General features: G+C 39.9%; 3 protein-coding genes, 1 long non-coding RNA gene and 12 other non-coding genes across 16 annotated transcripts in view; 15 read left to right on the top strand and 1 right to left on the bottom strand.

Moving 5' to 3' along the window:
• Positions 1-41: 41 nt before the first annotated feature.
• On the top strand, positions 42-7,231 carry LOC111566737 (FERM domain-containing protein 6-like). The gene is made up of 14 exons (XM_023267492.3): positions 42-1,286; positions 1,671-1,761; positions 1,947-2,026; positions 2,189-2,247; positions 2,456-2,660; positions 2,756-2,911; positions 3,266-3,331; positions 3,499-3,567; positions 4,723-4,897; positions 5,043-5,175; positions 6,460-6,527; positions 6,805-6,936; positions 7,015-7,037; positions 7,117-7,231. Exons 1-14 carry the CDS (start codon positions 1,215-1,217, stop codon positions 7,156-7,158), a joined length of 1,371 nt encoding a protein of 456 aa, XP_023123260.2. The 5' UTR covers positions 42-1,214; the 3' UTR covers positions 7,159-7,231.
• trnal-cag (transfer RNA leucine (anticodon CAG)) lies at positions 5,342-5,424 on the top strand. The gene has a single exon. It is a non-coding gene; the product is annotated as a tRNA-Leu (tRNA).
• Positions 5,711-5,782, top strand: trnaq-cug (transfer RNA glutamine (anticodon CUG)). The gene has a single exon. It is a non-coding gene; the product is annotated as a tRNA-Gln (tRNA).
• Positions 6,005-6,087, top strand: trnal-cag (transfer RNA leucine (anticodon CAG)). Its single transcript has one exon. It is a non-coding gene; the product is annotated as a tRNA-Leu (tRNA).
• On the bottom strand, positions 6,547-13,758 carry LOC129347407 (uncharacterized). The gene is made up of 2 exons (XR_008599504.1): positions 13,624-13,758; positions 6,547-10,508 (listed from the first exon to the last, which is right to left on the bottom strand). It is a non-coding gene; the product is annotated as an uncharacterized LOC129347407 (long non-coding RNA).
• On the top strand, positions 7,484-7,555 carry trnaq-uug (transfer RNA glutamine (anticodon UUG)). Its single transcript has one exon. It is a non-coding gene; the product is annotated as a tRNA-Gln (tRNA).
• On the top strand, positions 7,970-8,041 carry trnaq-cug (transfer RNA glutamine (anticodon CUG)). The gene has a single exon. It is a non-coding gene; the product is annotated as a tRNA-Gln (tRNA).
• Positions 8,266-8,348, top strand: trnal-cag (transfer RNA leucine (anticodon CAG)). Its single transcript has one exon. It is a non-coding gene; the product is annotated as a tRNA-Leu (tRNA).
• On the top strand, positions 8,773-8,844 carry trnaq-cug (transfer RNA glutamine (anticodon CUG)). The gene has a single exon. It is a non-coding gene; the product is annotated as a tRNA-Gln (tRNA).
• Positions 9,265-9,336, top strand: trnaq-cug (transfer RNA glutamine (anticodon CUG)). The gene has a single exon. It is a non-coding gene; the product is annotated as a tRNA-Gln (tRNA).
• trnal-cag (transfer RNA leucine (anticodon CAG)) lies at positions 9,561-9,643 on the top strand. The gene has a single exon. It is a non-coding gene; the product is annotated as a tRNA-Leu (tRNA).
• On the top strand, positions 11,194-11,265 carry trnaq-cug (transfer RNA glutamine (anticodon CUG)). Its single transcript has one exon. It is a non-coding gene; the product is annotated as a tRNA-Gln (tRNA).
• trnaq-cug (transfer RNA glutamine (anticodon CUG)) lies at positions 11,517-11,588 on the top strand. Its single transcript has one exon. It is a non-coding gene; the product is annotated as a tRNA-Gln (tRNA).
• Positions 12,387-12,469, top strand: trnal-cag (transfer RNA leucine (anticodon CAG)). The gene has a single exon. It is a non-coding gene; the product is annotated as a tRNA-Leu (tRNA).
• On the top strand, positions 13,264-19,592 carry ghdc (GH3 domain containing). Its single transcript, XM_023267484.3, has 11 exons — positions 13,264-13,477; positions 13,678-13,968; positions 15,256-15,452; positions 15,554-15,748; positions 16,051-16,170; positions 16,616-16,913; positions 17,553-17,742; positions 18,316-18,387; positions 18,485-18,618; positions 18,729-18,817; positions 19,080-19,592. Exons 1-11 carry the CDS (start codon positions 13,399-13,401, stop codon positions 19,299-19,301), a joined length of 1,887 nt encoding a protein of 628 aa, XP_023123252.2. The 5' UTR covers positions 13,264-13,398; the 3' UTR covers positions 19,302-19,592.
• A 4,581-nt stretch (positions 19,593-24,173) lies between these two features.
• Positions 24,174-27,263, top strand: part of LOC111566724 (potassium voltage-gated channel subfamily H member 4-like) — a 45,566-nt gene continuing 42,476 nt past the window's right edge. Inside the window, exon 1 of the mRNA XM_023267474.3 lies at positions 24,174-24,889. Within this exon, the coding sequence (XP_023123242.1) occupies positions 24,814-24,889 (76 nt within the window). The 5' untranslated portion in view covers positions 24,174-24,813. The remainder of the gene's footprint in view (positions 24,890-27,263) is intronic.

The following is a 27,263-nucleotide window of genomic DNA, read 5'->3' as shown; positions in this document are numbered from 1 at the left end:
GCAGAAATGAAACCAAAGTGCTTCCCAATACAAAAATAAGATCATTGTATAGATTCACCCTACCAATCGTAATGTTAAGGTTAAGACCATGCAATATTATATATTAAACAGATTTACCTGACCAATATTAAAAAGAAGTTATATATTATACAAATCTGCCTGTCTAGTTTAAAGATTACAGCTGCTACTCCACATAATTATATGTTACACAGATTTAACCGTCTAATTTTGATATTAAAGTTAAAACTCCAATACTATTTATTGCATAAATTACCTGACTTATTTTTAAAAAATAAGGTTAGGGCTTCACAATAATATATATTATACAAACTTCCTGACTAATTTAATTATGAAGCACAAGGCTCCACAATATTATATATTATACAGTAATACCTTTCTAATTTAAATACTAAGGTTAGGATACTACAGTATTATACTTAAATAAATTTAACTGACTTCTTTAAATAAGTATAAGGCTCCACAATATTATATATGATCTAAAATGACCTAACTAAATATTTACGTTACCACCCTGCAATATTAAATAATATACAAATTTATCAAATTAATGTTGAGGTTTAAAACTTATATACTTTACAAATTTAAATATTAATGAGTAATATATGATCATTTAACAAGAGTCAGTACATCCACAGGAACGTAGAAGTTGAAAATTATTTCAAATAATCTCAGCTGTTTTTTTTTCTGTATATATTTTTAAAATTTTAAACACCTGAAAGTAAAAATGTAAGTTTTATTGGAGTTGTTTTATTGTATTTCAAACTTGTCTCCAGCATCTGTTATCCACTGAGCTCATCCAAGGTTGTTCATGTCTTCTGTGTCTTCATTCATCATCTCTACATGAAGTTAGTATCCAGAGTTTTCTGCGTTCTTTGATGTGAAAATGGAACAATGGTTGTACAGATTGAAGCCAAACAAATGAAGCCAAACAAATGCTACAAAAATCCCTCTGTATGAGGAATACATGATAACTGTGTGAAAAGCATAAACCTTAATATATCAATAGACATAGTTTAATCAATAGACAGAAAACATAGTCTTGCGTTTTTGAAGAAATACTAAAAACTGCTAAACTATTTGACTGTGCACACGTCATTGGGTGTCAGGTTGAGGAAGGAGGCGGCTTTGTTTTAGTAGAGGACGGGAGGAGGAAGATACATGAAGGACCGAGACGAACTGAAACTTTTGCGACAATGAGGACAAAATGGAAGCGACACGTTTGCATCCTTCTACCCAACAAGCAGCACCTGGACTGTGCTGTCAGAGTGAGTCACCTCAGTGTGTTTTCTCTGTCATATTTACCGTTGACCACATTTAATTTGACATGAACAGGGCTTTAATGAGCCAGTACTCCACAAGGGTTATACTTTTTGTACTATAATTTTGTAACCGAAATAAAACCATTCATTCATTCATTCATTCACTCATACTTAAATTCAGCATTTTAAAGTATTTAATCAACAGCAAAGTGGAAAAGCTTCTGAAACTGTATTTTATTATAATAGAGCTCTATTACAATGGCTTACTTTGACAAGAAAATACTAATATATAATGAAATAAAATGTATTATCATTGTTACACATATTATAGTATATATGTATGTGTATGTGTGTGTGTGGTGTTTTTCTTGTCATTCCTGTGTTTTATAGGTGAGAGCCAGAGGTCATGAGGTGTTGAACAGTGTGTTGAAGCAGCTCGGTGTCAGTGATCTCCAAGTGTTTGGTCTGGCTGTTCTCAGAGGTCAGTTCATGTCTGTGTGGGAGGAAATGTTTTAACTTCATTTACTGTGGAATGCTGAGACTGAGGGAGGCTGCAGGTGTTGAGTAAACTCGCTGTAAACAACATTAATGACTGCTAATAAATATCACCTGTTTCCTGTATCTCTGTTTCCCCTGCACTGACTTTAATGTGTGTTTTTTTCTAAGACAATGAATATCTATTTGTTGACTTGGACCAAAAGCTGAGCAAGTACTTTGGCAAAAGATGGAACACGGGTTCTATAAAGGTTTGTTGTACTTTTTTAAACTGTGGAACCCTTTGCTTACAAGATATACTTACAATTCTGCAGTGGACCTCAGTGAGCTCATTTGTCATAAATTGCATTGTATCAAGGCAGATGATGTGCTTAGACTTTGCATGAAGCTTAAGATAATTTTTACATTTTCAGGTCCCATTCATCTTATTTCTGAGAGTGCAGTTTTATTTAGAAGCTGGACAGCTAATAATGTAAGTTTGCTTCCCCTAACCATCTTTTTCTGAAAATACTCCTGCTTGTCAGCTGCTGTTTACTCCCGTACAGGTTTGTTTGGCTTTTTGGCAGCAACATTATGGAAGCATTTGTGAGAAAAATAGTTGCTGAGTCAGCCTTTAATACCTAAACTCCCATAAGAAAAAGCCAACCTCTGTAATTGGATGTCGTCTCGGCTTCTTTCAGGAGCAGCAAAGAGCAGCAGCTTTACTACTCTGAGCTGAGGCAGAAGATGCTGAGATCTCAGAACCGCCATCAGGAAGCTTTGTTCTTCCAGCTGGCAGCTTCGGCGCTCCAAGCTGAAGTCGGAGATCTGGAACAGAAAGATGTGGAAGGAGAAGAGAGAAAACAGAGGCATTACTTCCTTCCTGAAGATTACTTCCCCTCTTGGGTAAAAAAAAAAAAAAAAGGAAAAAACTGTAACATTTTTGACTGACCCTTGGCAAAAACAGTGTTACTAATATGTGTATGTGCTTGTATCCTCAGCTGATAAAACGCAGAGGCAGAGACTTCCTGCTCCAAAACAGTCCGGTGTTGCATGGTGAGCTGAGAGGAGTGTCACGCAGTCAAGCCATCCTGCAGTTTATAAGAGAAGCCAGCAGCCTGCAGGACGGAGCAGTAACTTTCTACAGGATGAGGCAGGTCAGACTCGGGGTTTAAATTCATTGAGGAAAGTCACCAAAACTCTGAACCACTACAGGAGAATTTCTAAGACGTTGTGAGGCTGTTTGCTGTGGTAGAATCCAGTTGTCCACAATATCTCTGGAAAACTTCCAGCAATAACACATTTAGTGCTCTTTGTGTGCAAAATGTTGCACAGCTTTTCCAACTGGAGCTTTAATCTACATTTAGTTCTGCATTAGTCATTACTCTCTTTAAGTGTTCTTGGTTGTTCATTAGGCAAGATGTCTTCATTTATGAAAACATGTCTGCTGCAACATTTCATAACAAGATTTTTACATCAAACTGCTTCTTCACCTGTTATTTTACATGCAGGAGAAAAAAGAGCTGAGAAGTTCAATCCTGCTTGCCGTGGCAGTGAAAGGACTCCACATTTATCAGGTGGGTCCTCCAAAGCGAAAACTTCACAAATAATTTCATGCAGTGTTTGGGAATTTTTATGTGCATACATATGAATTCTTGTAGATTTTTTACTTGTGGATGTAAATAAACTTGCTGCTGAGTTTTCCTGCATTGCAGATGTGAACTGGTGTGATTTCTCCACACAGGAGGTGGAAGGCAAGCAGTGTATGCTGTATGATTTTTCCTGGATCGACATCGACCGCCTCACTTTCCAGGTTATTCCTAAAATTTGCTCCAATCTGACATACAGTACACACTACTGGTCAAAAGTTTTAGAACACCACAATTTTTCTATTTTTTTTAATTGGAAATTATGCATGTTAATGTCTCATTGTACTCTGAAATGAAAGAATAGAACAAATAAACAAATGAAATAAAACAGAATCTGTTTAGAAACCAAAATCTATTCTAAACTTTTGACTCATCAAAGTAGCCGCCTTTGCCAGATACAACTGGACACACTCATGGCATTCTTTCCACAATAGAAATCAAATATTCCTCAGAAAATTCTTCCCAGCTCTGTTGCAGAAGTTCCCATAAATGTGTGGCACTTGTAGGTTGCTTTGCTTTCACTCTTCTGCCCAGTTCATCCCAAACCAGCTCCAAGTTTTCTCTTCACAGTTGAAACTGAGACTTCTTCCTACGACCACTATTAAGCTGTGATTGAAGCTGTTGTCCTGTGAGCTCCTATTACCAAGCTGTTGACTCTCAGAAACTTGTCTTCTGATTCTGTTTTGGCTTTGGGTCTTCCTGTCAGATGTTCCTCCAGTTTCTGAGCCTTTTGATGGTGAAGAAAGCTGTACTCACCGACACCTTGACATTTTTAAGTGTTATGATGGTTTGTCTCTCTTCTATTGTTAATTGCCTTTTCCTCAAAATCTTTATAGCAACACACTACTTTCTGCAGTACAATACTGTTGAAATAATGCTCTGGAGGGTATAGTGCCAAGGTGTGTTCCAACACTACTTTTATGCAAAGGGAGTTGTAAGTCATCAAGAAAAGTTTGGACACCTGTAGGATTTAGTAGCACCAACTTTCAAGGCAGCTTTAAGTTGTTAACTCATTTCTTGTTCCCTGAAAAAGGAATTTTTGTATAATTCTAAAATTTACATTATTTTTCTGTCTTGGGTAACCTTACCTTTTTTTTTTTCTTTTTTTGTTTTTTACCCCTGGCAGTTCATCACTTACCTGTGTACCATTTCAAGCTATTTATTGGACTTGAACCACTTGAATTTCAATTTAAAAAAAACTGGAGAAATTGTGGTGTTCTTAAACTTTTGACCGGTAGCATATATTCACCTGAACTTGCATGGTGCCACTTTAACAACACTTACTCCTCCTTTTTTCATGCTTTTCTCTCCCTCTCCAGGGCAGCAGGTTTGAAATCGCTGCAGTGGGCTCTCTGTGCCTCCCTAAGCTGGTGTATTACACTCATTCAGCGTTCCATTCTAAACACATCCTCAGGCACCTCAGCGACAGCCACCGACTCCACATCAGCACCAGAGATGCAGTCAGCCACATCCAGCAGCTGGAAAACATGAAAGGTCAGCAATCCTGTCTTCATGCCCTTTCCTTTAATAGAACATGTCCATGGGTTAATACGACTCCAGCTTTAGATCAGCCTCGAATGTGCTGCTTTGAAACCAAAAATGTGACTCTCAAGTTGTCTTCTTCTCTGTCTCTCTTCAGCCAGTCAGCTCTACAAAGAGGCCTACATCTGTGATACAATAAGTCTAAAACAGAGGCTTCACTGCAGCAACCTCACTTCATCCATGTCTGACTGCAGTGTTGCAGTGGAAGCAGCTACCTGTAGCAGTTTCAGGTCAAATGAAACATTAATTCTCTGCAAAACTGATGTTATCCCTCTCCTCTGTGTATATAATGAGTATCTGTGCACTCACACAGTGGCTGTGTAATGATGCTTGTGGCTTAAGGGCCCAATACTGTTTAATTACATAAAGGACGAGATGTTAAAATGAAAGTATGAGGGCAGGATGGCTGAGTGGTCTAAGGCGCTGCGTTCAGGTCGCAGTCTCCCCTGGAGGTGTGGGTTGGAATCCCACTTCTGACAGCTAGTGTTTTCAGTTTGGTCCAGATTTGCTTCCATGTATGGAAGAGGACTGAGTACAGATTCTGTGTTGGTTTGCTTGTTGACAAATTCTATACTGACAAAATCCACCACAGACCAGGAAATGACCAGACTACATGACTACAACTGCAGGTTTACTGATTACGACAGTGAATACAAAATGGGCAGTGTCTCCTACTATGATATTACTGAAAACAGAACTACTAATGGTGAAGGAAAATTTTGATCTAGTATGAATTCTTTTGCAGCACAGCCCCTCCAGATGTGTGGTTCCATGGTGTAATGGTTAGCACTCTGGACTCTGAATCCAGCGATCTGAGTTCAAATCTCGGTGGAACCTGCCTTTAAGAGGAGAGGTCAAATAATATGTTAATTCTCTGCAATGCTGAAGTTATCCTTCTTACATAACAAGTATCCCAGCATTCACTCAGTAGTTCATAGTCACGCACGCATCTTAAAAATGTCATAAGCTCACATTGAGGGATATAAACTGTTTTTATGCACATCAGAACAACTCCCTCAGTATCAGAGATGAAAATCTTTAAGTGACACTTCGCAAGCAGTCAGGATGGCCGAGCGGTCTAAGGCGCTGCGTTCAGGTCGCAGTCTCCCCTGGAGGCGTGGGTTCGAGTCCCACTTCTGACAGCAAGTGTTTTCAGTTTGGTCCAGATTGCTTGGATGTACTCATGTATGGAAGAGGACGGATTACAGATTCTGTGTTGGTTTGCTTGTTGACAAATTCTACACTGACAAAATCCACCACACAGAGCAGGAATGACCAGCATACAACTGCAGGTTTACTGATTATAGCTATAAAAGAAGAAATAGTTCCTATACTTAATGACAGCCAGGATGGAATAAAGCCAACAGCCTAAACTTAATGTTGAAGTGGCATCAGATGTCACTGCTGTAGATAAAATAACCCAGATCAGCCAGTCAGTTGTACAATGAGGCCTACCTCTGTGATACAAAGAGACTCACTGCAACAACCTCACTTTCATCCATATCTGACTGCAGTGTTGCAGTGGAAGCAGATACAGACTGGGTCGAAGAGGAGGAGGAAGAGGACGTAGACTCTCTATCAGGTCAGTGGAAAGGGGGAAATGTGTGCAATGCCACTTTTTAATATGTAAAAATGCAGACCATACATTTTTCTTCACTAAAAGTTTGTTGGAATAAAAGAAAAAACAGAGCAGTTAGGACTATGATGGTAAAATGCAGCTCAGGCTGCTGGACTGGCTCATTAACTTGCATCTAGCTGACTTTACTATAACTTTAATAGTTTACAGCATCATTAATGAGCTTTCTTATTTCAGTTTTTTGTCTTAAAGTCAAGCAGTCGTGTATTTATGTTGATGCCAGAGGCTGAGCTGTGGTTGGACGAACCAGAGGAGGTCTTTGTTGACGACCCGGCAGAGGTGTCCTGGCTGGCTGAGCTGCTCCACGGCGTCTCTGTGGATGGACCTCTGGTGTCAAACTCCTCTGACTGGGCAGGTTAGTGTCTAAAACAAGCTTTTAATCATGTCTATGTCCAGCTCTGTTGTGTAATTTAATTTCCTCTTCTATCACCAGCTGTCACCATGGAAATGAAACAGGTGAGCAAACTGCGATTCTGTCTGAAAATTTCCAGCGCTGTCCTGCATCAAAGGCTGCAGTATTTTCTCTGATGTTCAGATTCTGTGGAGGAGAGCTGATGAAGGGGCGTCTGTGGACTAATTCACAGCCGGAGGCAAGATGGATTCATTAGATGTTCTGCAGCTCAGGATAAGAAGACACCTGATGTTTGCCGCCCTAATGCTTCAGTAGCAGTTACATTAGTAGTGACACACCTAAACTCATTCTTTAACTTACACATAATCACTATCTTTTCCATGCAACATTAATTCACAAGTAGTATTCATGAGAACTAACAAAATTGAGGAATAAACACATTTATTTTTGTCTTTATCCCCTTCCGCTGACAAAATCAGATTTCACATGTATGTACTAGAGGGCTAATATATGTATTGCGTTTTTTTAATGATAGCTCACTGTCAGAAGGGGTTCCATGGTGTAATGGTTAGCACTCTGGACTTTGAATCCAGTAATCCGAGTTCAAATCTCGGTGGAACCTGACTTTATAGCACACACTGAGAATACATTCAGCACATTTCAGTAAAATTTGGGTGCTCATTATTACACTACATAGTGAGTACCTCTTTGCCATATAATGGTGTGATATGTCTTCATGCATTCTTCTTTAAAAAGCAATAATCTTGCCACTGGATAATCCTATAGTCATTTAATTTTAACTGTCTTCCTGATTTATGACACAAATATGAAAATCTGTAATTGATTTTAGTGAACTGTTCTTATGTGTGCACATTTCAAATAAATGGATAAATAGACAACAAAATGACGGTGAGTACGAAATGGACAGTGTGTCCTACCATATCCTACTGTTATATTACAACAACACAAACACTTATGATGATGGAAAATTCTGAGATGGTTTGAAATTTCTTGCAGCACAGCCTTGCAGATGTGGGGTTCCATGGTGTAATGGTTAGCACGCTGGACTCTGAATCCAGCGATCTGAGTTCAAATCTCGGTGGAACCTGACTTTAAGAGGAGAGGTCAATTAATATGTTAATTCTCTGCAATGTTGAAGTAATCCTTCTTACATAACAAGTATCCCAGCATTCACTCAGTAGTTGATAATCATGCATGCATCTTGAGAATGTCATAAGCTCACATTGAGGGATATAAATTGTTTTTATGCACATCAGAACAACTCCCTCAGTATCAGAGATGAAAATCTTTAGGTGAAAAAGAGTGTCAGCAGTCAGGATGGCCGAGCGGTCTAAGGCGCTGCGTTCAGGTCGCAGTCTCTCCTGGAGGCGTGGGTTCGAGTCCCACTTCTGACAGCAAGTGTTCTTGGCTTGGTCCAGATTGTTTACATGTGTTGAATGTGAATATCTGACACAGGAGGAACAAACAGATCTAGTGTGTCTTTGCCATACAGTGGTGGGATAGTGTCTTCACGTACTCTTCCAAAAAAAAACCCAATAATTTTGTAATCTGGGCCACTAGATAACTCTATAACCACATAATTTGATCCCTCTTCCTTCCCCTCCTTTTTGGCACAAATCTGAAAATCTTAATTATAGTGAACTGTTTTTATATGAACACATTTCAAATAAATGAATAAATGGACAACCAAATGATGGTGAATACAAAATGGACAGTGTGTGTCTTACCATATTATATGACTGAAAACAGAACTACTAATGATGAAGGAAAATTATGACATAGTTTGAATTCTTTTGCAGCTAAGTCTTATGGGTGTGTGGTTCCATGGTGTAATGGTTAGCACTCTGGACTCTGAATCCAGCAATCCGAGTTCAAATCTCGGTGGAACCTGACTTTATAGCAGACAGAAAGAACACATCCCGCATATTTCAGTAAAATTGAACACTCATCATTACCCTACATAGTGAGTGCCTCTTTGCCATACAGTGGTGTGATAGTGTCTTCATGTACTTGTTAAAAAAAGCGCAATAATTTTGTGATCTGGGCCACTAGATAACTCTATAATCACATAATTTGATCCCCCTTCCTTCCCCTCCTTTTTGGCACAAATCTGAAAATTTTAATCTTAGTGAACTGTTTTTATGTGAACAGATTTCAAATAAATGAATAAATGGACAACGAAATGACGGTGAATGCAAAATGGACAGTGTGTGTCTTACCATATTATATGACTGAAAACACAACCACTCATGATGATGGAAAATTATGACATAGTCTGAATTCTTTTGCAGCTAAACCTTGCAGATGTGTGGTTCCATGGTGTAATGGTTAGCACTCTGGACTCTGAATCCAGCGATCCGAGTTCAAATCTCGGTGGAACCTGACTTTAAGAGGAGAAGTCAGATAATATGTTAATAGTTTGCAATTTTGAAGTTATCCTTCTCTTATATAACGAGTACCCCAGCATTCACTCAATAGTTGATAATCATGCATGCATATAAAAATGTCACAAACTCCCATTGAGGGCCTTAAACTACATTTATACACATCATAACAGCTCCCTAAATATCACGGATGAAAACTTTCAGGTAAGGATCCTGAAGGTAGTCAGGATGGCCGAGCGGTCTAAGGCGCTGCGTTCAGGTCGCAGTCTCCCCTGGAGGCGTGGGTTCGAATCCCACTTCTGACAAAGTGTGCTTTTACTTCCAGATTACTTACATATATTGAATGTTCATATCTGACACAGTAGGAGCAAACAGATCTAGTGTTTGTGTTGGTTTACATTGACAAAATCCACTGATTCTTATAATGTGTGAGCACATGAACTGCTTTGATTCTTGCTATAGAATAATTAACACGCTGAATGACATAAAGCCAGCAGTCTATAATTAATGTTGCAAGTGGCATCAGATGTCAATGCCATTGTAAAAATAACCCAGACTAATTATTTATGAGAGAGTGTTCCGTATTTTAGTGGTGGTGACAATAATATACTATCCTGCAGTCAAACATCGAATTCTGTCAACAATCATCAGTCATCAGCCATTACACTTCTTTCATACCTCTATCACATATCTTCAGATGTTACACTGAGTTGTTCCATTAATCTTTTATGTAAAATGTGGTTAATACGTTAAACCTGGTTTTTGGTTTTATATTAGAGATTGGAACTGAAATGCAGAAGAAGGAGTGTGTAATCACTGGCAGCCAGATGTATTTTGCACCTCCAACAGCCTCAACACTACATATCTTTAAAGAGGGAATGCATTGTTCATTTACCTATTTGATGCATTTTCTTGATAAAAAGAAGAAGAAGATAATACAAGCAACTTTCTCTTATTCTTTTGGAGGTTAATCAGAAAAAAGATGAGGAGGTCGTGAAAATGGATGGAAGGATATTTATCCATTCATGACTGGATCAAGTATTTATCAATGAAATGATAAAATGAAGTAAATACATAGTATATTTACCTTTGTATCTGAAATTCCTCCCTGTGCATGCTATCTCCTTTCTCCCCATCTTGTGTCAACTCATCTTTGCTCCTCTTTGCTTTCTAAAAGACAAACCGCAGAAAAGCAAATGGGGAGAAGCAGGTAATAACTTTACTGAAATCATGTAACGATCATCCTTTTTTAAGCTGACAAAGTCATTGTGGCGTCTCCTACTCTCCTTATCCCTGTGAATGTAACAGTATCGAAGATTTTAAAGATTAAATAATGACATCGTCAAAAAAAATGGAAGTGTTCATTTTGTAATTATGGTGTAATGGTTAGCACTCTGGACTCTGAATCCAGCAATCCGAGTTCAAATATCAGTGGAATCTGACTTTATAGCAGACAGAAAGAACACATCCAGCATATCTCAGTAAATTTGGGCGCTCATCATTAGACTACATAGTGAGTGCCTCTTTGCCATACAGTGGTGGGATAGTGTCTTCACGTACTCTTCCAAAAAAAACAAAACAATAATTTTGTAATCTGGGCCACTAGATAACTCTATAACCACATAATTTGATCCCCCTTCCTTCCCCTCCTTTTTGGCACAAATCTGAAAATCTTAATTTTAGTGAACTGTTTTTATGTGAACACATTTCAAATAAATGAATAAATGGACAACCAAATGATGGTGAATACAGAATGGACAGTGTGTGTCTTACCATATATGACTGAAAACAGAACTACTAATGATGAAGGAAAATTATGACAGAATTCTTTTGCAGCTAAATTGCCCAGATGTGGGGTTCCATGGTGTAATGGTTAGCACTCTGGACTCTGAATCCAGTAATCTGAGTTCAAATCTCGGTGGAACCTGACTTTATAGCAGACAGAAAGAACACATCCAGCATATTTCAGTAAAATTGAACACTCATCATTACACTACATAGTGAGTGCCTCTTTGCCATACAGTGGTGTGATAGTGTCTTCATCATCAACCAAATGACGGTGAATACAGAATGAACAGTGTGTGACCGACCATGTTATATTACTGAAAACAGAACTACTGATTAAGGTCAATTATGGCATAGTGTGAATTCTTTTGCAGCTAAACCTTGCAGATGTGGGGTTCCATGGTGTAGTGGTTAGCACTCGGGACTCTGAATCCAGCGATCCGAGTTCAAATCTCGGTGAAACCTGACTTTAAGAGAAGTCGGATAATATGTTCGTTCTCTGCAATGTTGAAGTTATCCTTCTCCTATATAAAAAGTGTTTTCAGAGCAATATGTTAATGAATCAAATAGTTTCCAAATCATCCTGTTAAAGCTGACAAAGTCGTTGTGGCCCCTCGTCTCCTTACTCCTGTGAATGCAGCGATATTGAAGATTTTGATGATAAAATGGTGACGTCGTCAGAAAAATTGGAAGTGTTGGCTTTGACTTTAGGGCTCCATGGTGTAATGGTTAGCACTCTGGACTCTGAATTCAGCGATCCGAATTCAAATCTCGGTAGGACCTGAAGTTATACAGTCGTTGAGATTAGTATTTTTCTCCGACAGCCTCCTAATTAGGTCCTAATTACTTGATCGGAAAATAAAATGGCCAACTGTGTTAATGTAAAGCCATCAGTGAGAATTGTTATGAGAAATGTTCGCCTCATGTGAAAAACTCATGAGCAAGTCCTGATGCTTGATGCTTAAACAAACAGATGATTATTATATAGATGTATTGTATAGATGCAGGCTGACACTGGAAACTGCTGCGAAAATCAGTCTGTGTGTTTTTCTAAAACAATTAGTCAATGGTTTAAGGTTTATCTGTCAAAGGCTGGTGTCGTAGTGGCATCTCCCACTCTCACCATGTCTGTGAATGCAGCATTACAAGTGTCAGATTTTACTTCGTTTCTGATATCGATATATTAAGTGGAAAACTGCAAATAGCATATGAATCTCCCGTAGCCTGGTCTGATCTAAACTTATGTGAGCGTTAGTACTCACAGTCAGGATGGCCGAGCGGTCTAAGGCGCTGCGTTCAGGTCGCAGTCTCTCCTGGAGGCGTGGGTTCGAATCCCACTTCTGACAAGACTTATTTTCAAAGTAATAGCACAGTTTGAAGTGCAGTTGGTGTTCACAAGTATTTGGTATTATAACTACAATAATTGCATGTCTTATGAGTAATAAATGCAAGAATAGCTGTAGTATATTGATTGACAGAAGAATAATGTGGAGAGCAAATATTACATTAATAAACTTTCACAGCCAGGATAAAATAAAGGTAACAACATACATTAAATGCTGAAGTGGCGTCAGATAACATGGCTTTATCATTTCAGAATCAGAATCAGCTTTAGTGGTTGAGTGTGACCACATACAAGGAAAATGACTCATTTAGTGCTCTCATATTACTTACATAAAATACAACTTGTGTATTTAACTAAGCGCAACAGATTAGATACAATTTTAAATAGTTTAAATCTGTTTGAGTGAAAAATGTATGATTATTAATTGTATTAATATTGGCACCCAGTATACATGAAGTAGGTTGGTAGCATTGCTGGGATGAAATTTAAGTAGGTATGTGATATACAGTATCTATTTAATATGCAGTATATACAGTGGTTCATGGGAGAATTTCATCTTGAAAGGCTGTTTTATTATTATTTTTTTATTTATGAATATAGAATTTGTGTGAAAATTGTAAGCAAATGAAAAAAATGAGCAGAAGTTTATCAAACAATGCAAGTAATTTAAATTGAGCAAATGTATGGCATTTATTTTATTTGTTTATTTTCATTTATTTTATTTTTTAGGCTGTGTAGAACAGCTCGCCCACGTCATCGTTCAGTCAACCAATCAGCTCAACAGGCTGTGACCAAACACGGAAGCAGCACAGACGACTGTGAAAGGGAAAAGTTAATGCTCTTCTTTTGGCAAATAAATGACTCTTAAACCTTGTTTCATTTGAGAGGTGTTAAAACAACAGGAAGGCTGGATCACATTACTTGTTCTAAATGCAGTTCTCGTGGTTTCGCATAGCAGTACCGCTTTGTTTTGCGGTTTTATCGATTGTTGTCGCCATCAATGGAGCAGGTACGTGTACTGACTAGGATGGAGATGAGTCTTTGAAATGATGGGAGAGTCGTTTAAACTGTATCCTGCTTCAACAGCTGTGTGTAGTTTGTCTTGGCTGTGGATGAAACATATAACGGTGTGATGTTGTCTAACAGCGCCCCCACCTGTCTCCTCTGTGCCTTTTGTGTGTCTTGTGTAACCCCGGCTCTTCCCTCCAGCCATGCCGTCCCCTCTGCCCACCGCCGTCGGTGTCTGCTCCTTGGCCGGGATGGCGCTCATCTGGAGGGACATGAGCTCGAAGATGAAGGGTGGGAACCGGACGATGGGCAGTCTGTTCAGTCAGTATCTCGCGGTGAAGGCAGTGGGTTGGCTGGGCAGACGGCAAAGAAGGAAACTTGAAGCCGACACGCTCAAGGTGAAGCAGGTCCAGGAGGAGATTCTGCTGAAGCGTTTGCGTAAAAACGCGAACACATGTTATGGAAGACAGTACGACTTCAGCTCAGTTAAAGGTAACGAGAGAAATAGTTCGTGTTCATGAGCAGTAGACGTGTCCACGTGTAGTCTGTCACTGTGCCTGTATGGGGAAAGCCAGATTTAGCTCCAGAGAAACTGTGATGTAACGTCATGCATAGTGTATATAACGTGTACAGATGGTGACAAATTAAAGGAAAACGTGGACCATTGACCTCTACCATGAGGGGATCAGGTGGCTCTGTTGAGCTGTGAGGGGCTTTGGATCCTCTTGTTCCCTTACAGGGAAAAATCGCTGCAAATGAATAGAAAGTTTGCTCTGAGTGATCACTTTTACCCTGTGATGAAAGCTGTTTATCCTGGTGCGAGTGGTCTCTTCCAGGATGGCAGTGCCTTCATCCATATGGCATGAGGTGATTCTGAATGGAATCAACCCATCCCAGATTTCAACCCAACTGAACCCCTGTGAGACATTTTGGACTAACATGTTAGACCGTATTCTCCACCACCATCATCAAAACACTAATTGTCAGATCAAACATGTGACCTTTACAAAAGGTTGAAATTATCCCTCTCCTTTAACAGCAGAGCTTTAATTGGAAAATGAAGAATTGTGTAATCATCATGCATGTCCATTAGACCAAAGCACTCTCCTGGGTATCTGATTCCTGCTGTGGAAAAATTCTATGTATTAAGGAAAAAGTGCAGTCTGGACGGCCGACCAGTCTACGGCGCTGCGTTCAAGTCGCTGTCTCCCCAGGAGGTGTGGGTTCGAATCCCACTTCTAACAGCCAGTGTCTTCAAAGCACCTGTACAGTCATGTATCCACAAGTAAATAGAATGTTTAACAGCAAAGCTTATCATGGAGGTGTGATATATAGTTTAATTTGTCACCCAACTATGTATATTCAGAATACATAGCATGCACAGCAAGGACTAGCATCAGGATTTAACTGAGGACATGAGTTCAAATGGCTTGAGGAACTTTTTTCATTCCATTTTAAAATTTATCTAGGTCGTAAAATTTTAGTTATCCGTGTATTTAAATGCTAACATTGTTTAGTTTTCTGTAAATGAATGAAATATTTCTTCATTGAAATGTGAAAAGAAAAATCTAATCATAACTTCTTGAAGCCGGGGGTGATGATGCCTTGACAACCCCAGACCCAAACACTTCCTGTCATATAAAACACAACGTAGCCAGTCATCACAGGTGTGGTGCAGAAACTGGTATACCATAAAATGATTTAAAAAAAAAAAAAAAAAAAAAGGTTTCTAAAGTTTTGACGATATCTAAAAACTGGATGTTTATGAATATTTTTCAGACAGTGATGGCTTCAGGGCAAGTCACCCCATCACCACCTATGAACACTATCATGACTTCATCAAACGAATCGCAGCCGGCGAAGAGAAGGTGATTATCGCTGAGAAGCCGCTGATTCTGGCCATGACCTCAGGGACGTCAGGACGGAGCTCCATGCTGCTCAGTACAAAAGACACCAACACTGAGTTCTTCCTGCAGGTGAAGCTGCTGCTTGATGATGATGATGATGTGTTTTCCTGGTAATAGCCTTTGTGTCGTGCATGTAAATGTTCATACCAGTATTAATGTGTTTCCATCAGGGAGTGGCTGTGTGTTTAGAGGTAATGCGACAGGCATTCCCTGAGACCGACAGCCTTCAGCGCACCACCAAGTTCTTCTACACGCCTATTTTTCGCCAGTCTGAGTCTGGAATTCCCATCGGACCGAACTCCTCCACGCCAGCCTCTTCCCGCCACATGCTCAACCTTTACACAACTCCAGCGCCGGCCTTCGAGGTAGAACCAACAAATCACCTCTTTGTTTATGTACTCGTCAAGTCAAATTCATTGTTAAAGCACATTTACAACAGGAATTTAACCAAAGTGCTGTACAATTATATATAGCAACCCATAAGACTTAAACACAATGAAGAAACGACAAATCTGAATAAAAACTCAATAAAATAATGAAAAAGGAAGGAAGTCACTCCAAGTTTTTTTTTTTTTTAAAAGTTCAACACTTATACTTGTGGCGCTTCTGTTGTTGTATTTTATATAGGATTATTTCCAAAGGATGACAGTGTTCTCTGCCTCTTCAGGTTCCCAGTGAGAAGGACACTCTGTACCTGCACCTTCTGTTTGCTCTGAAAGATCCCAGTGTGGGAACGCTGGAGTCCAACTTTGCCTCCACTGTTTTCTATGCCTTCAGTGCCTTACAGGTACATGTCATTAAAACACATTGGTTCCTTTTACTCCTTTGATACTTTGTCACATATACGTCATTTCTCTGTGACAAGAGGCATCCAAAGTAGAATATTATGGGAAATGTTACTGAAAATAGAGATGTGTGTTTATATTATTTACATCCCACTCAAGCATGAAATTTTTATGTGGATGAATTTCTAGAATTTTGTGTTAAAATTTTAAAACATCTAATTTTTATACAGTAGCAGCTCTCTGTTGTTGATTTGGTGGAGCAGTTCTTTACTGCAGTATCCTTCATGCACGCCTGGTTTCTGCTTCACCGGGACATTATCATATAAAGTGGGATGAAATCTTGAGTCAGGTGTCAAGTGTCCACTGACCAAAAAAGTTCTGTTAATTTGTTTCATGAGTAAAGGATTAGGAAAGTAATTTCTACCTAATGTGCTGCGTATCCCACAGGATCGTTGGCAGGAGCTGGCTGAGGACATTGAACAAGGAAAAGTCAGCAGTGCTCTGTCTCTGGAGCCCCAAGTGAGGACCAGGCTGGAAGCTCTAATGAAGCCAGACCCAGAGAGGGCTGCTCAGCTCCGGTCCCACTTCCAGGAGGGCTTCAGGGGGATTGCCAAACGACTGTGGCCTCACCTTCACCTGGTGCTGGCGGTGGACTCAGGCTCCAATCAGATCTACGGGGAAATGCTGAGGGAGAACTATTGCAAGGGAGTGCCTTTCTACTCGCCTTTCTACGCTGCTACTGAAGGTAGGATACTACCTGACTACTGATTCCACGCCCACACTTTCACATTTTACAGATCATTAACTCTTTCATCAAAAATAGCAACTGGTACATTAATTGTTATTGACACCAGCCAACAGATGCAACTGAAAAAACAAGAACAGGAAAGTAAATGAAAGGCATAACCAAACATTGTACCAATAAAAGTGTTCAAACTCCTTCTCTGGATATTGATTAAACCCCTAAAATCACATATTTGTTCTTTAAATTTCCCATTAAAAATATTCCTTCTTTCTAAGGATGTCCAAGTTGAATGTATGTCTGTATTGAATAAACGTAATTCGCATCAGACTCTGAAGTCTGCTTGAAGACTCTTTCTTCAAAATTTTTTGAAGACTCCAACTTTTGATCCAGGGATTGGTTCTGTAGGTTTGTTTTGTATGAAATTGTCCTTGGTACACTGCTGTGCCAAGGTGATAATGCTCAGCCACAGCGTTGACTGCTCACTTCACTCGTTATGTGTCTTCCAGCATATAAAAACACCATGAGAACAGGCTGACAAGGTGCATTAAAGGGAGTTTTTATAAGTGCTTGTTGTGTTTACAAGTATGAGCCTCATATATATTCAGTATTTGCTCTAATTGTGTATTTGGGCCCCTGCAGGTTTAATAGGGGTGAACCTGTGGCCTCAGGAGCTAAACAGACGTTACCTGCTGTGTCCTCGCTCGATGTTCTGTGAGTTCCTACCGGAGAGCAGCCTGGAGGACGAGACGCCTCAAACTCTGCTGATGGAGGAGGTGAAGGAGGGCGACAGCTATGAGCTCGTTATCACAAACGCTTCAGGACTTTTCAGGTCTGGTTTCATTCATAAGGAAAAAGGAAAACTGTACTTTTACATGACTTGGCAGCTAAATAAAGAGTATTTTAGTTCTTTATTATTGAGTAAATACCTCAAAATATGCCAAATATAAAACTATTTAATTAGAATATGTCCTCTTGCTGACCTCTAAAATGTTTGAAATTTAGTTAAGCATAGAATTGTTCTTTTCATAGGAAATATATTTTTTAAATGCCGTCACTCAGTCAAAGACCCATGCAAACTTTCTCTGTCATTTTTCGTGGCCACCATGGTCAAAGGGTTGTTCAGTCTGATATGAAGGGTAATTACAAATTGAGTGAACCTCTGTCAACAAAAAGTTATGCGAGTAAAATTGTGCTCCGTAATTGCTTTGTGTCGTCGGTGCACTGATGTGGTTTCACTTGACTGCACTCCATCAAGAATGAGCTGCATCTCACAGAATAATAATGGAGATTTGTGCCCTGGCTCCATCAGACAGTGTGATATGCCATTAAAATTTAACATCTTAACTTACTAATGTGCATTGACTGTGTAGCACGAGTGACATCAATATTCGCTGCGTTACAGATATCGCATCGGAGACATTGTGAAAGTAGTTGGATTCCACAACCAGTGTCCCATTGTGGAGTTTCAGTACAGGTACTGTATAGCACTCTTTGTTTGCAGGACTTCTATTTTTGTACTGTAAATATACGACATAGCTAAATACTTCCTTCTTGCTTCTGTCTCCTGTCAGGCGTGGTCAGATGCTGAGCGTTCGAGGGGAGAAAGTGTCAGAGGCGTTGTTTCTCGATGCTCTAAAGAAAGCTGTTGCTCAGTGGCCCGGTGCTCAGTTGGTTGATTATTGCTGTGCTGAGAGCGGCATCTTGGGTAAGATGTCTTGCTTATACCTTTTCTTCACAGCAGAATTTGGATTCTGATACTATAACTGTGCTCACAAACTCATTTGTGCCATCATTTATTTTGTTGTGCTGTTGCAGGAGATTCAATAGGAGGATCAGACCCTCATTACCAGGTGTTTATAGAACTGAAAGGTGTGAGGAATCTTACAGAGGAACAACGATATAAGGTAAGACAAATCCTAATTTAAAAAAGTAAAGCATAGTAACTTGTTTTGTCACAATAGTATACAGCTTTGCTTAAAAAGAAGCTACATAAAATGTATAAGCATACATTTCGATCATGTGAACAACCCAACATGATCAGGTAGGGAGTGTGATTCCAATAGTGTGCTCAGCTGAGAGCACAAACACAACAGTATGTTTGTCCTTTATCATGACATCACTTTTTATTCTCTTTCTCTGGTTCCTGTCCTCTTTCCTGCTGTCCAGTTGGACATTTGCCTCCAGCAGGACTCGGCTGTTTATAAGTCCTTCCGTATCAAAGGCAGCATCGGACCAATGAGGGTGCAGCTGGTGGCTGAGGGTGCGTTCAAGGAGCTTCGTAAGCAGATGATGGCCTTCTCGAACACCTCACCCAACACTTTCAAAATGCACCGTGTGCTGCGCAGGAAAGAATATGCTGATTTCCTCCTGGGAAAAACTGTTTCCTGAAATGAGACAAAGCTTTTGGACTCTGTGGTGAGCGCTGATGAAGTGAAATGTCTCCAATCTTATCAGCTATTCAAGAATGAGTTGATGAATTGTGCCTTTGGGAGCAACACAAAATAGAAAAAAACACAGCATCATTCATTTTTGACAATTAAAATTGTACATTTTACTGTTATAATTTTTGGGAATATTTATAAAATTGTGTATAAAAAAGCTGCAGTTTTGTTCACAAAAAAAATCATAACCTCATCTGGGTGCCATAACTTAAGAAATAAACCATTTTAGTTCACAGCATACGCAACAGTCAATGTGTCTTCATCTAAGGAGGATTTCATTTCATTTCCTTGTTACAGCTCAGGTAATATTCATGAGAAAAAAAAGTGTTTCACAGTGTTTTTTTGGCCATCCGAAGCAAAAGAAGATCTAAAATATTAAATGTGTTGTTTCTTGTAAAACATTTACTTTGCTACTTAGTATTAAAATATCACCCTTTCAGTTGATACCATCTGGCATCACTGAAGGTCACACCAACGCCACACTCTTATTATCCCATAAGTGCAGTCTCCGGTGGTGATTAATATGACATTTGGCAAGATTTGTGTCTAAAAATAAACCAATGAGGCTGCAGCGTAACAGAAAAAAGCTTTCTAAACCTTATTTAGAAATGCAGATGTAGAGTTTTCACATAAGCCACAACTTGCGGTCCATTTAGCAAAATGTGGACTTAAAAGTTTATGATGTTTTATCTCTCTTGTCCATTTAGTATGTTCTGCTAGACAGCAGTCACAGTATGAGTTGGTTTGTTGGTGCTGAAATTCATATTTTTCCGATTTGCTTGTGACATTTGTCTCTAGAAGTGTTTCATCTCAGCAAGTTGTCCTTCCTAAATTATATTCATATTATGCAGCTTTCCTTCAGAGCCTCCTGCAGTGTGCTTCCAGTTTCAGCTTACTTTGAGTGCAATGGACTTTTCAGACCAGAAGAGGTGGTTGCTGGTAAGATTCATCACACCGTAGACTCTATCTGATGATTCCTGTGAAAGCAGGCAGCAGACAGATGGTCAGTGTTCAGTTTCCGCCAGCTTTAACTCTTCACAAACTTCTCTTTTTACTTAGTGCACACAATACCAGTAGCAGGACTTAGTGGGACGCCACTAGAGGGAGCTGGTTTTATATAAAAGACTTCTACAATAGGTTTTATTCATGTGTAGTGCAGGTCATCAGTTAACTCCCAGATTGTTTTAGCTAAGACGCCAGATTATTGTTGCCTTCAGCTGAGTTAGTGGCCTCATTGTAAGTCATCACAGGCAAACGGCAGCATTTTAGAAATGAAAATTTAGTGATGATCAAGATCAATCAGATAATCAAGAGTATAGATGCATTACACTGATAAACCCCAACATCCTTATTCAATTCTGTGATATATTTTGATCTTTCCACATTTTATTATTATTATAGATAAACATAAAAACTACCCTAAGGCTCATTTTTATCTGCAGTCCAATGGCAGGTGACAAAACTTCCTCACCTTCACATGACAATGCTACTAGACAAACAAGACCAAACACGTCACATGAACACACACTTTGTCATCCTCAGTAGTAATTCTGACAAATTCCAAACAAGGATATCTGCATTCCAGTCAAAACTAATGTGTTAGAGTAAAAAAAAACAAAAACAAAAAACATACAGAATATAGACCTAGTGCTTGCAAAATTGAGGAGATTTTTCAATTTGACCTTAAAACTATTGATTCAACTCTGTATGTGGTCTGGGAGGGAGTTGTGTCTTTCACATAGAAAGCTGACCGGCCTCTAAGCATAAGAAAATAAGCATCTGAAGCCTGAACAAGCCCTTGTTAGATCCCGTCTTTGTAACTCTTTGGTATTGTTGCATATCTGGCTTCTCTCCTACAGGTCTCTCTGTTCACAAAGTGGGCTAATATTTTTAGTAACGTCCCATTTCAGCAGGGATTTGACACTGTTCTCGCTTTATTTTGGCTTCATAAGGTGATAACCATATATGTGACGATTGCATGTTTTAACTACAGATGAAGTGTAACTTACTGGATGAAAGCTGAACATTTGGCCTGACAGAAACTTGCAAACACATCATACACAGAAGAAAACCATGAATAGGATTAGTAGAATAGGGGCCTTCTTAAAAACTTCTGACCAAAAGATGTGCAGAAGAACTTTGAATGGGGGATAAAGGACTTTCATAGTACAATATAATGACACCAGGGGCTGAAACTCATGCAAACCGTGCTTTGATTGTGTTTGTTTATTTATTAGAGTCTTTTTTTTTCTGGGTTTGTATTCAGTAAGATGGCGTCTGTCTTCATCACGTGCCTGCAGGATTTACAGGCACAGAAACACCCAGAGCTTGAGAGTCTACATCTGCTCACTCGCGAGTTAATTCAATGCAAACAGTCAAGATTTGAGAATGACAGACCTGATTTCTCAATGGGTTTGCTGAGGGAAGGAAGATGTGCTTAACTGAGTGAAGGGATGTTGCGTGCTGAGTGAATGATGCCGACCATGGAGCTTATCTATCTTGGAGTTTAAGTCCGGATTAAGGCAGTGGATTTTCATTGAAGATGGTAGATGAGAGTCCTTTTGTCAATATTAATAAACATTTCATTCAGCTTCAAGTCTTCAAGCTCCACTTCCAAAAATAGTTTAGACAGTTTTACTCAGCAGTCTTCATAGAGCAGAGAATTGTGGGAGTTGTAGTTGGGATAATATTTCACCTGGCCATCTGTGCGTCACTCTGTCATATTAGACTGCCGAGTAGATAGTGAGCATGTTTAATGGATTAGCCTCTTTATTAGTGACAAGCAGAGATGGATGAACTACAAGAAGAAAGGACAATGAGAGGCCATTAAAAATAGAAAGCCGGGAATGGCTGCCAGGACTTGAATAGGATCCGAGAGGGGGAACAATACTCTGTTACTGTCTGCGAGCCTGTCTTTTACTTTCACTGTTTTTTTGTTGTTTTTTTTTCTACCACCTTTATTTTTTCCCCACATGATGATGATTTTTTCTCCAAGTGCAGCTCACCTCTGCTGCCCACTGAATGCTTTAATTGTGTGTTTTAATCACCTTTTCTCACCTGTATGTTAATATTAGGTGCCTTCTTTACCCTACTGAGAGACAGAATTGATCAGAAGCAACACTTTTGCAGCATTTTGTTCTTCCTAATTTTAAAAACAACTTTGTTCATGAGTGTTTGTGTATTTGTCGAAGTACCCGCTAAAATTTCAGCCTACAGATTATAAAACAAGAGTCATTATCCTTTACTGCATCTTTGACCTGGTTATTCTCTGCTCAGAGGTCTGCAGTCGCTGCCAGTGCTGTCAGATCAAAACTGATATTGTACTTATTTTTCCCCATAAAGATTTTTTTTTATTTCTAACTTACAAAACGCCCACACATCTACTGAATCTGCTCAACTTTTCCAAGATTAACAACACCCCCACAAGACCCAACTTGTATATTTCCATTTCATTTCTCATAATTTTTGTTTACTTGCCTCCCAGTTTGCATAAAGCTACATCCGATGCATGGTCTTGAAAATGCATTGTGAAGATCAGACTCTTGTTTTCGCAGGCATTGAAACAGATATATTGAATTTTATTACTGTGTGTGTTTCTGAGTTATTTGAATACACCACTCCCAAAATAGTCTGGACTGCTAATTGGAATACAGAGTTATGGTGCTGAGAGTATAAAACATTTCACAATGATATATTGTTGTTTGCAGGATTTCGTCTGTGTTTTCTTCTCGCTTCTGGGTGAATCTATATGACTGCTGGTTTCATCCCTCAGCTCCATATAAATCACAGTGACAAAAAAGGAACAGTTGTGCTTCATAGCTGAGTAAAACTCAGACCCTGTATACTGCTCAATGCTGCTTGTATATTCTACAGAATCGTCTCAATCTTCTACTTATTTTCTCACACTTCCTGCAAAGAACTGGAGATATGTTAAAATTTACTAAATATAGAAGTAGAAAACTTCCTGCCAGCTATAACACAGACCTAATTTACTGATATACAGACAGAGAACAGATTGCCCCCAAAATAACCCCTACTCATCAGGTTTCTTGATGTAGTTCACAACAGTTAATATTTAATGACAATCACATTAATTAAATTAATAGCCAAGGGTCATCTTTCCCTAATTACTGGAACTCTAATGAGATTGATATTGAATAAAAAATTGCTCGGAAGATAGAAAGAATACATGTTGCTAAGAAGTACATTTGCTCTCTAGAGGCATTTCCCCTGCAGGCTTAAGCTGTGTGTTTGCTTGGGTCGCAGAGAGTTACGTTTGGTGTGTTTAGCATCAAGTTCTCATGAAAAACATCTCCAGGCTTATCCGTTTAATCCGCTCTTAGCGGCTTTTATGCCAGAACCTTAATTCTCTGATGAGGATACTGTAGGGGCAGACAGCGACCAGATCCAACTAGAACCGACAAGTTTGACCCAACAGTACTCGAGGAATGTTGCTTCAGGGCTGCAGTGTTTATACCTGATGCAGCTGCTTCGCTTAGCAAAGTAGAGGTGTAAGAAAAAAGAGTATTTCTTCCCCACCACCATTTTGACAATGTCCCTTGAGCCAGACTCCTGTGACAAAGCACCACAGTGGCACACAGTCCGGCTGAATACAATAGGCTTCACTGACCGACATGCAGGTAATCCATCTTTCCTTGATTTGCAGACATGCACACAAAAGCCATGTGCTGATGGTAGCTCTGTGGGGTGTAATGGTGCTGTCAGATGCTCCAAAAGCATCCCTCCTTCCTCCCTCTTCCCTCCACCTCTCCCTTCCCTCCCTCACTCTGTCTGTATACCCCCACCACAGATGAAAACAGGTCCCCACAGAGGATGCAGGCATCTCATTGGCTGGGATATCACAGGAGTGGATGGGAGCCGGAGAGAGCGAGAGAGAGACAGAGAGAGAGTAGCGAGGCAGGGAGAAAGCTCAAGAAGATGCAACTACTCTGCCACAGCATCCTGACGGATCACTGAGCTTAGGGATGCCAGAGGTATCGACACATGCTCTGTCACCGCTTGTCATGCAGATTTTTGGTCCTCTTATAAATGAGACTTACAGAATAACTTCCTCACAGCTCTGTGAGTCAAAGGTGCGTACAAAGCAACAGCTGGGCTAACTGATCTGAAGCTCTGTGGATCTCAGAGTCACCTGGACTTGATCTTTCCTTGCTGACTGGGCAGCTACTTGGATTGCAACTCTTAATTTCTGCTCATCCAGACTGCACCTCTGCGTTGTTGGAGGGAGCTATTTTAATCTTCTCAACCTGCACTGTTGTGTTCTAGAGAGGCATCGCTCGGAGAAAGCTCCTACTGTAAATGTGCATCCCAGCGAGCGGCACTGGACTGTCACCCTCAAAGTCTCCTGCACCTGCTGAGGCCCCCTGGAAGCCACCTGCTGTGCCTCTGGGATGGTGTGACCTCCAGCCAGCTGTTGGACGTCCCACATCGGAGTCAAGATGCCGGTGATGAAGGGCCTCCTGGCCCCACAGAACACCTTCCTGGACACCATCGCCACTCGATTCGATGGCACCCGTAAGTACAATGGAAACACTGTGAGGCTGGGGTGTTTGAATTTAGTCAGAGTTACAGAGTTTAAATCCATTGTCCCTTCATTTCTTGTCAACTCTTCTACTACTTAAACTGTTATTAAAAAACTAAATTAGTTAACATGTTGTGGTTGTCATCACAGAAAATACAGACTTGCTGCTCTGTGTTTTCTCTTAGCCACTACCTGAATTAAAACGTAATCTAGCATCAGCCAGACATCTGTTCTCTGGTCACCACAAACATCACAACAACACCCAACTAAAGCCACATCTGCTGCTGGTTCCCCTTGTAGAGAAAAGTTTGTTTGCACTTTCAGACTGTCATACAAGCATAAAATTGACCTTCACAAATCATTCACATTTGTCTTGCACGTTTAGCTTCAAAGTAATCGGTGCAGCCATTGGAAAACACTGCCTATATCTCCTGCTCTGGTTGTGTCTCTTGTTTTGTACCTGGTTCCCCCTCAGGGGAGGTTGTGGCTCGTTGTAAACAAATGCCCCGGGGATGTCTGTGTTTGTTCGCTTGTCGATTCAGCCTGTCCTCCCTCAGCTAGTTGCAGCAGCCTGAATGAGCGGTTGACTCGCAGTGATTCTCAGTTCCTCTCCGGGTGAAATAAACACAGTGAAATGGGCAACATTATTGTGTAACTGATGTTTAGTGTGTGCAGATTTGACTTTTAAGCCATTCTTTGTAATGCAGTGTCTCTCAAGATCCTAAAGCACACTGGCACACTGCATGTCAGGAATCATCTGAACACTGACTGGAGTTGAAAATAGAAGCTCAGGGATTTGTGAGATGAGAAGATCCACGCTGAACCCAGAGATGATGTGGGTGCGACACAGTTCCCCTTGGAAGATCAGGGGTTGCGCCTCCATGTTGCATCTGCTCTGCTGAAGAGTCCTTGAGCTAAACATGGACTCCAACACCAGAGGGTTGAACCTCCTCTCTGACCTCCCAGTGCAAAGGAGCAGGAAGAGAAAAAATGCTTTTCTTCCATACTCAGTGTCTTATCTAATGTACAACACAATTTCTCTTATAGAATAATGACAATATTTATTCATCAATGTCCTTAAATTCAAAAAATACGTCCCTGATCTGAACATTTTCCTAAAAATTTGCTTCTAAAATATCTTGAATACCTGGAGAGGATTTGGCACAAACATTTATTTTGACTTGAGGATGAACTGGTTAGATTCTGTTGGTCGAAGGTCAAGTTCACTGTGAACTCAGAAGGCACATTTTTGTCCAGAAGTGAAGAATTTATGTAGCATTTATGACAAAATTTAGGTCAAAGGTCAAATCTGGACAGACACAGCTGTGCAGAGGAAGAGGAAGGGCCATGAAGTGATATTTCTAGATTTAGTCATTGTTGACAGTAACGTCTAGAACCATGTAATGCTCTTCAGGGTCTTGACGTGTTGTGCCACTCTTCCTCGGTTCACATGTTGTGGTATTTCAGTCCTGCTGCACTTCTTGTAGCTCTGGAGTCCATAGCAGATTAACACAAGCTCCACTAACTATATTTCAGAATTCAAAGTGTTTGTTCTTGACCGAATAATCCAATAATGTCCATTTACAGATTTACTGGACAGATAAAAACATGTTTGTAGCAGCAGGACACACATCTTTATAAATACGTGCCAGTTCTTGAAATTTCCAAGCCATTCTCAAAGCCACCATAAGGCTGTGGTGCCTGGAGGAGTGGCAGAGTGCCCACAGCTCAAAATAGCTTCCTTCCTGTTGCCCCGGTGACAGGGTCCCGCCACTTGACAGAGATGATGCTCGAACACTTTGAGAAAAAGATGGTCCTGCTTAAAAAGAAAACACTTGAACTTGCTTTGCAATCAAGGACTTTTAGAAAGCAGCTGGTCTCTTGTTTCACAAAGGCGCATCTTAAAACAAGCGGCATTGTGGGTAACGCAGCTGCGGTCCCTGTTCGGTTTCACCTCAGACTGCCTTCAGCCTGCAGCAGCTAGAGGTGCTTTTACACTTTAAGCCCAGAAAACAATTTGGCTCCAAAGTGTTTGTTTTTCTCAGAGTTCTTGTTGCTTCACTGGCCAGAATGGTGTATGTTGGACACAGTAAGGCTGTTTTCCACTTATATTTTGAAGATGGAAAGTTCTCTAGAAACATTATTGTGAATAACTTGAAAGTCAGCGCAAATGTCATTGATTTTTTTTTGTTTGTTTGAAAGTCAGTATTAGGAGAATTTTCATCTATCTCAAAATATGTATGGAAGTTGTTTTTTTTTTTTTAAGTAATTAATTCTTATTTTAAAGTGTAATTTATCTGCATTTGTGAATTTAAAGTACAATACCAGTCAAAAGTTTGGACACACCTTCTCATTCAATGCTTTTTA

The sequence above is a fragment of the Amphiprion ocellaris genome, chromosome 18 (genome assembly GCF_022539595.1).
Source record: "Amphiprion ocellaris isolate individual 3 ecotype Okinawa chromosome 18, ASM2253959v1, whole genome shotgun sequence".
Taxonomy (NCBI): domain Eukaryota; kingdom Metazoa; phylum Chordata; class Actinopteri; family Pomacentridae; genus Amphiprion; species Amphiprion ocellaris.
This window is presented reverse-complemented; position numbering and strand designations above follow the sequence as displayed.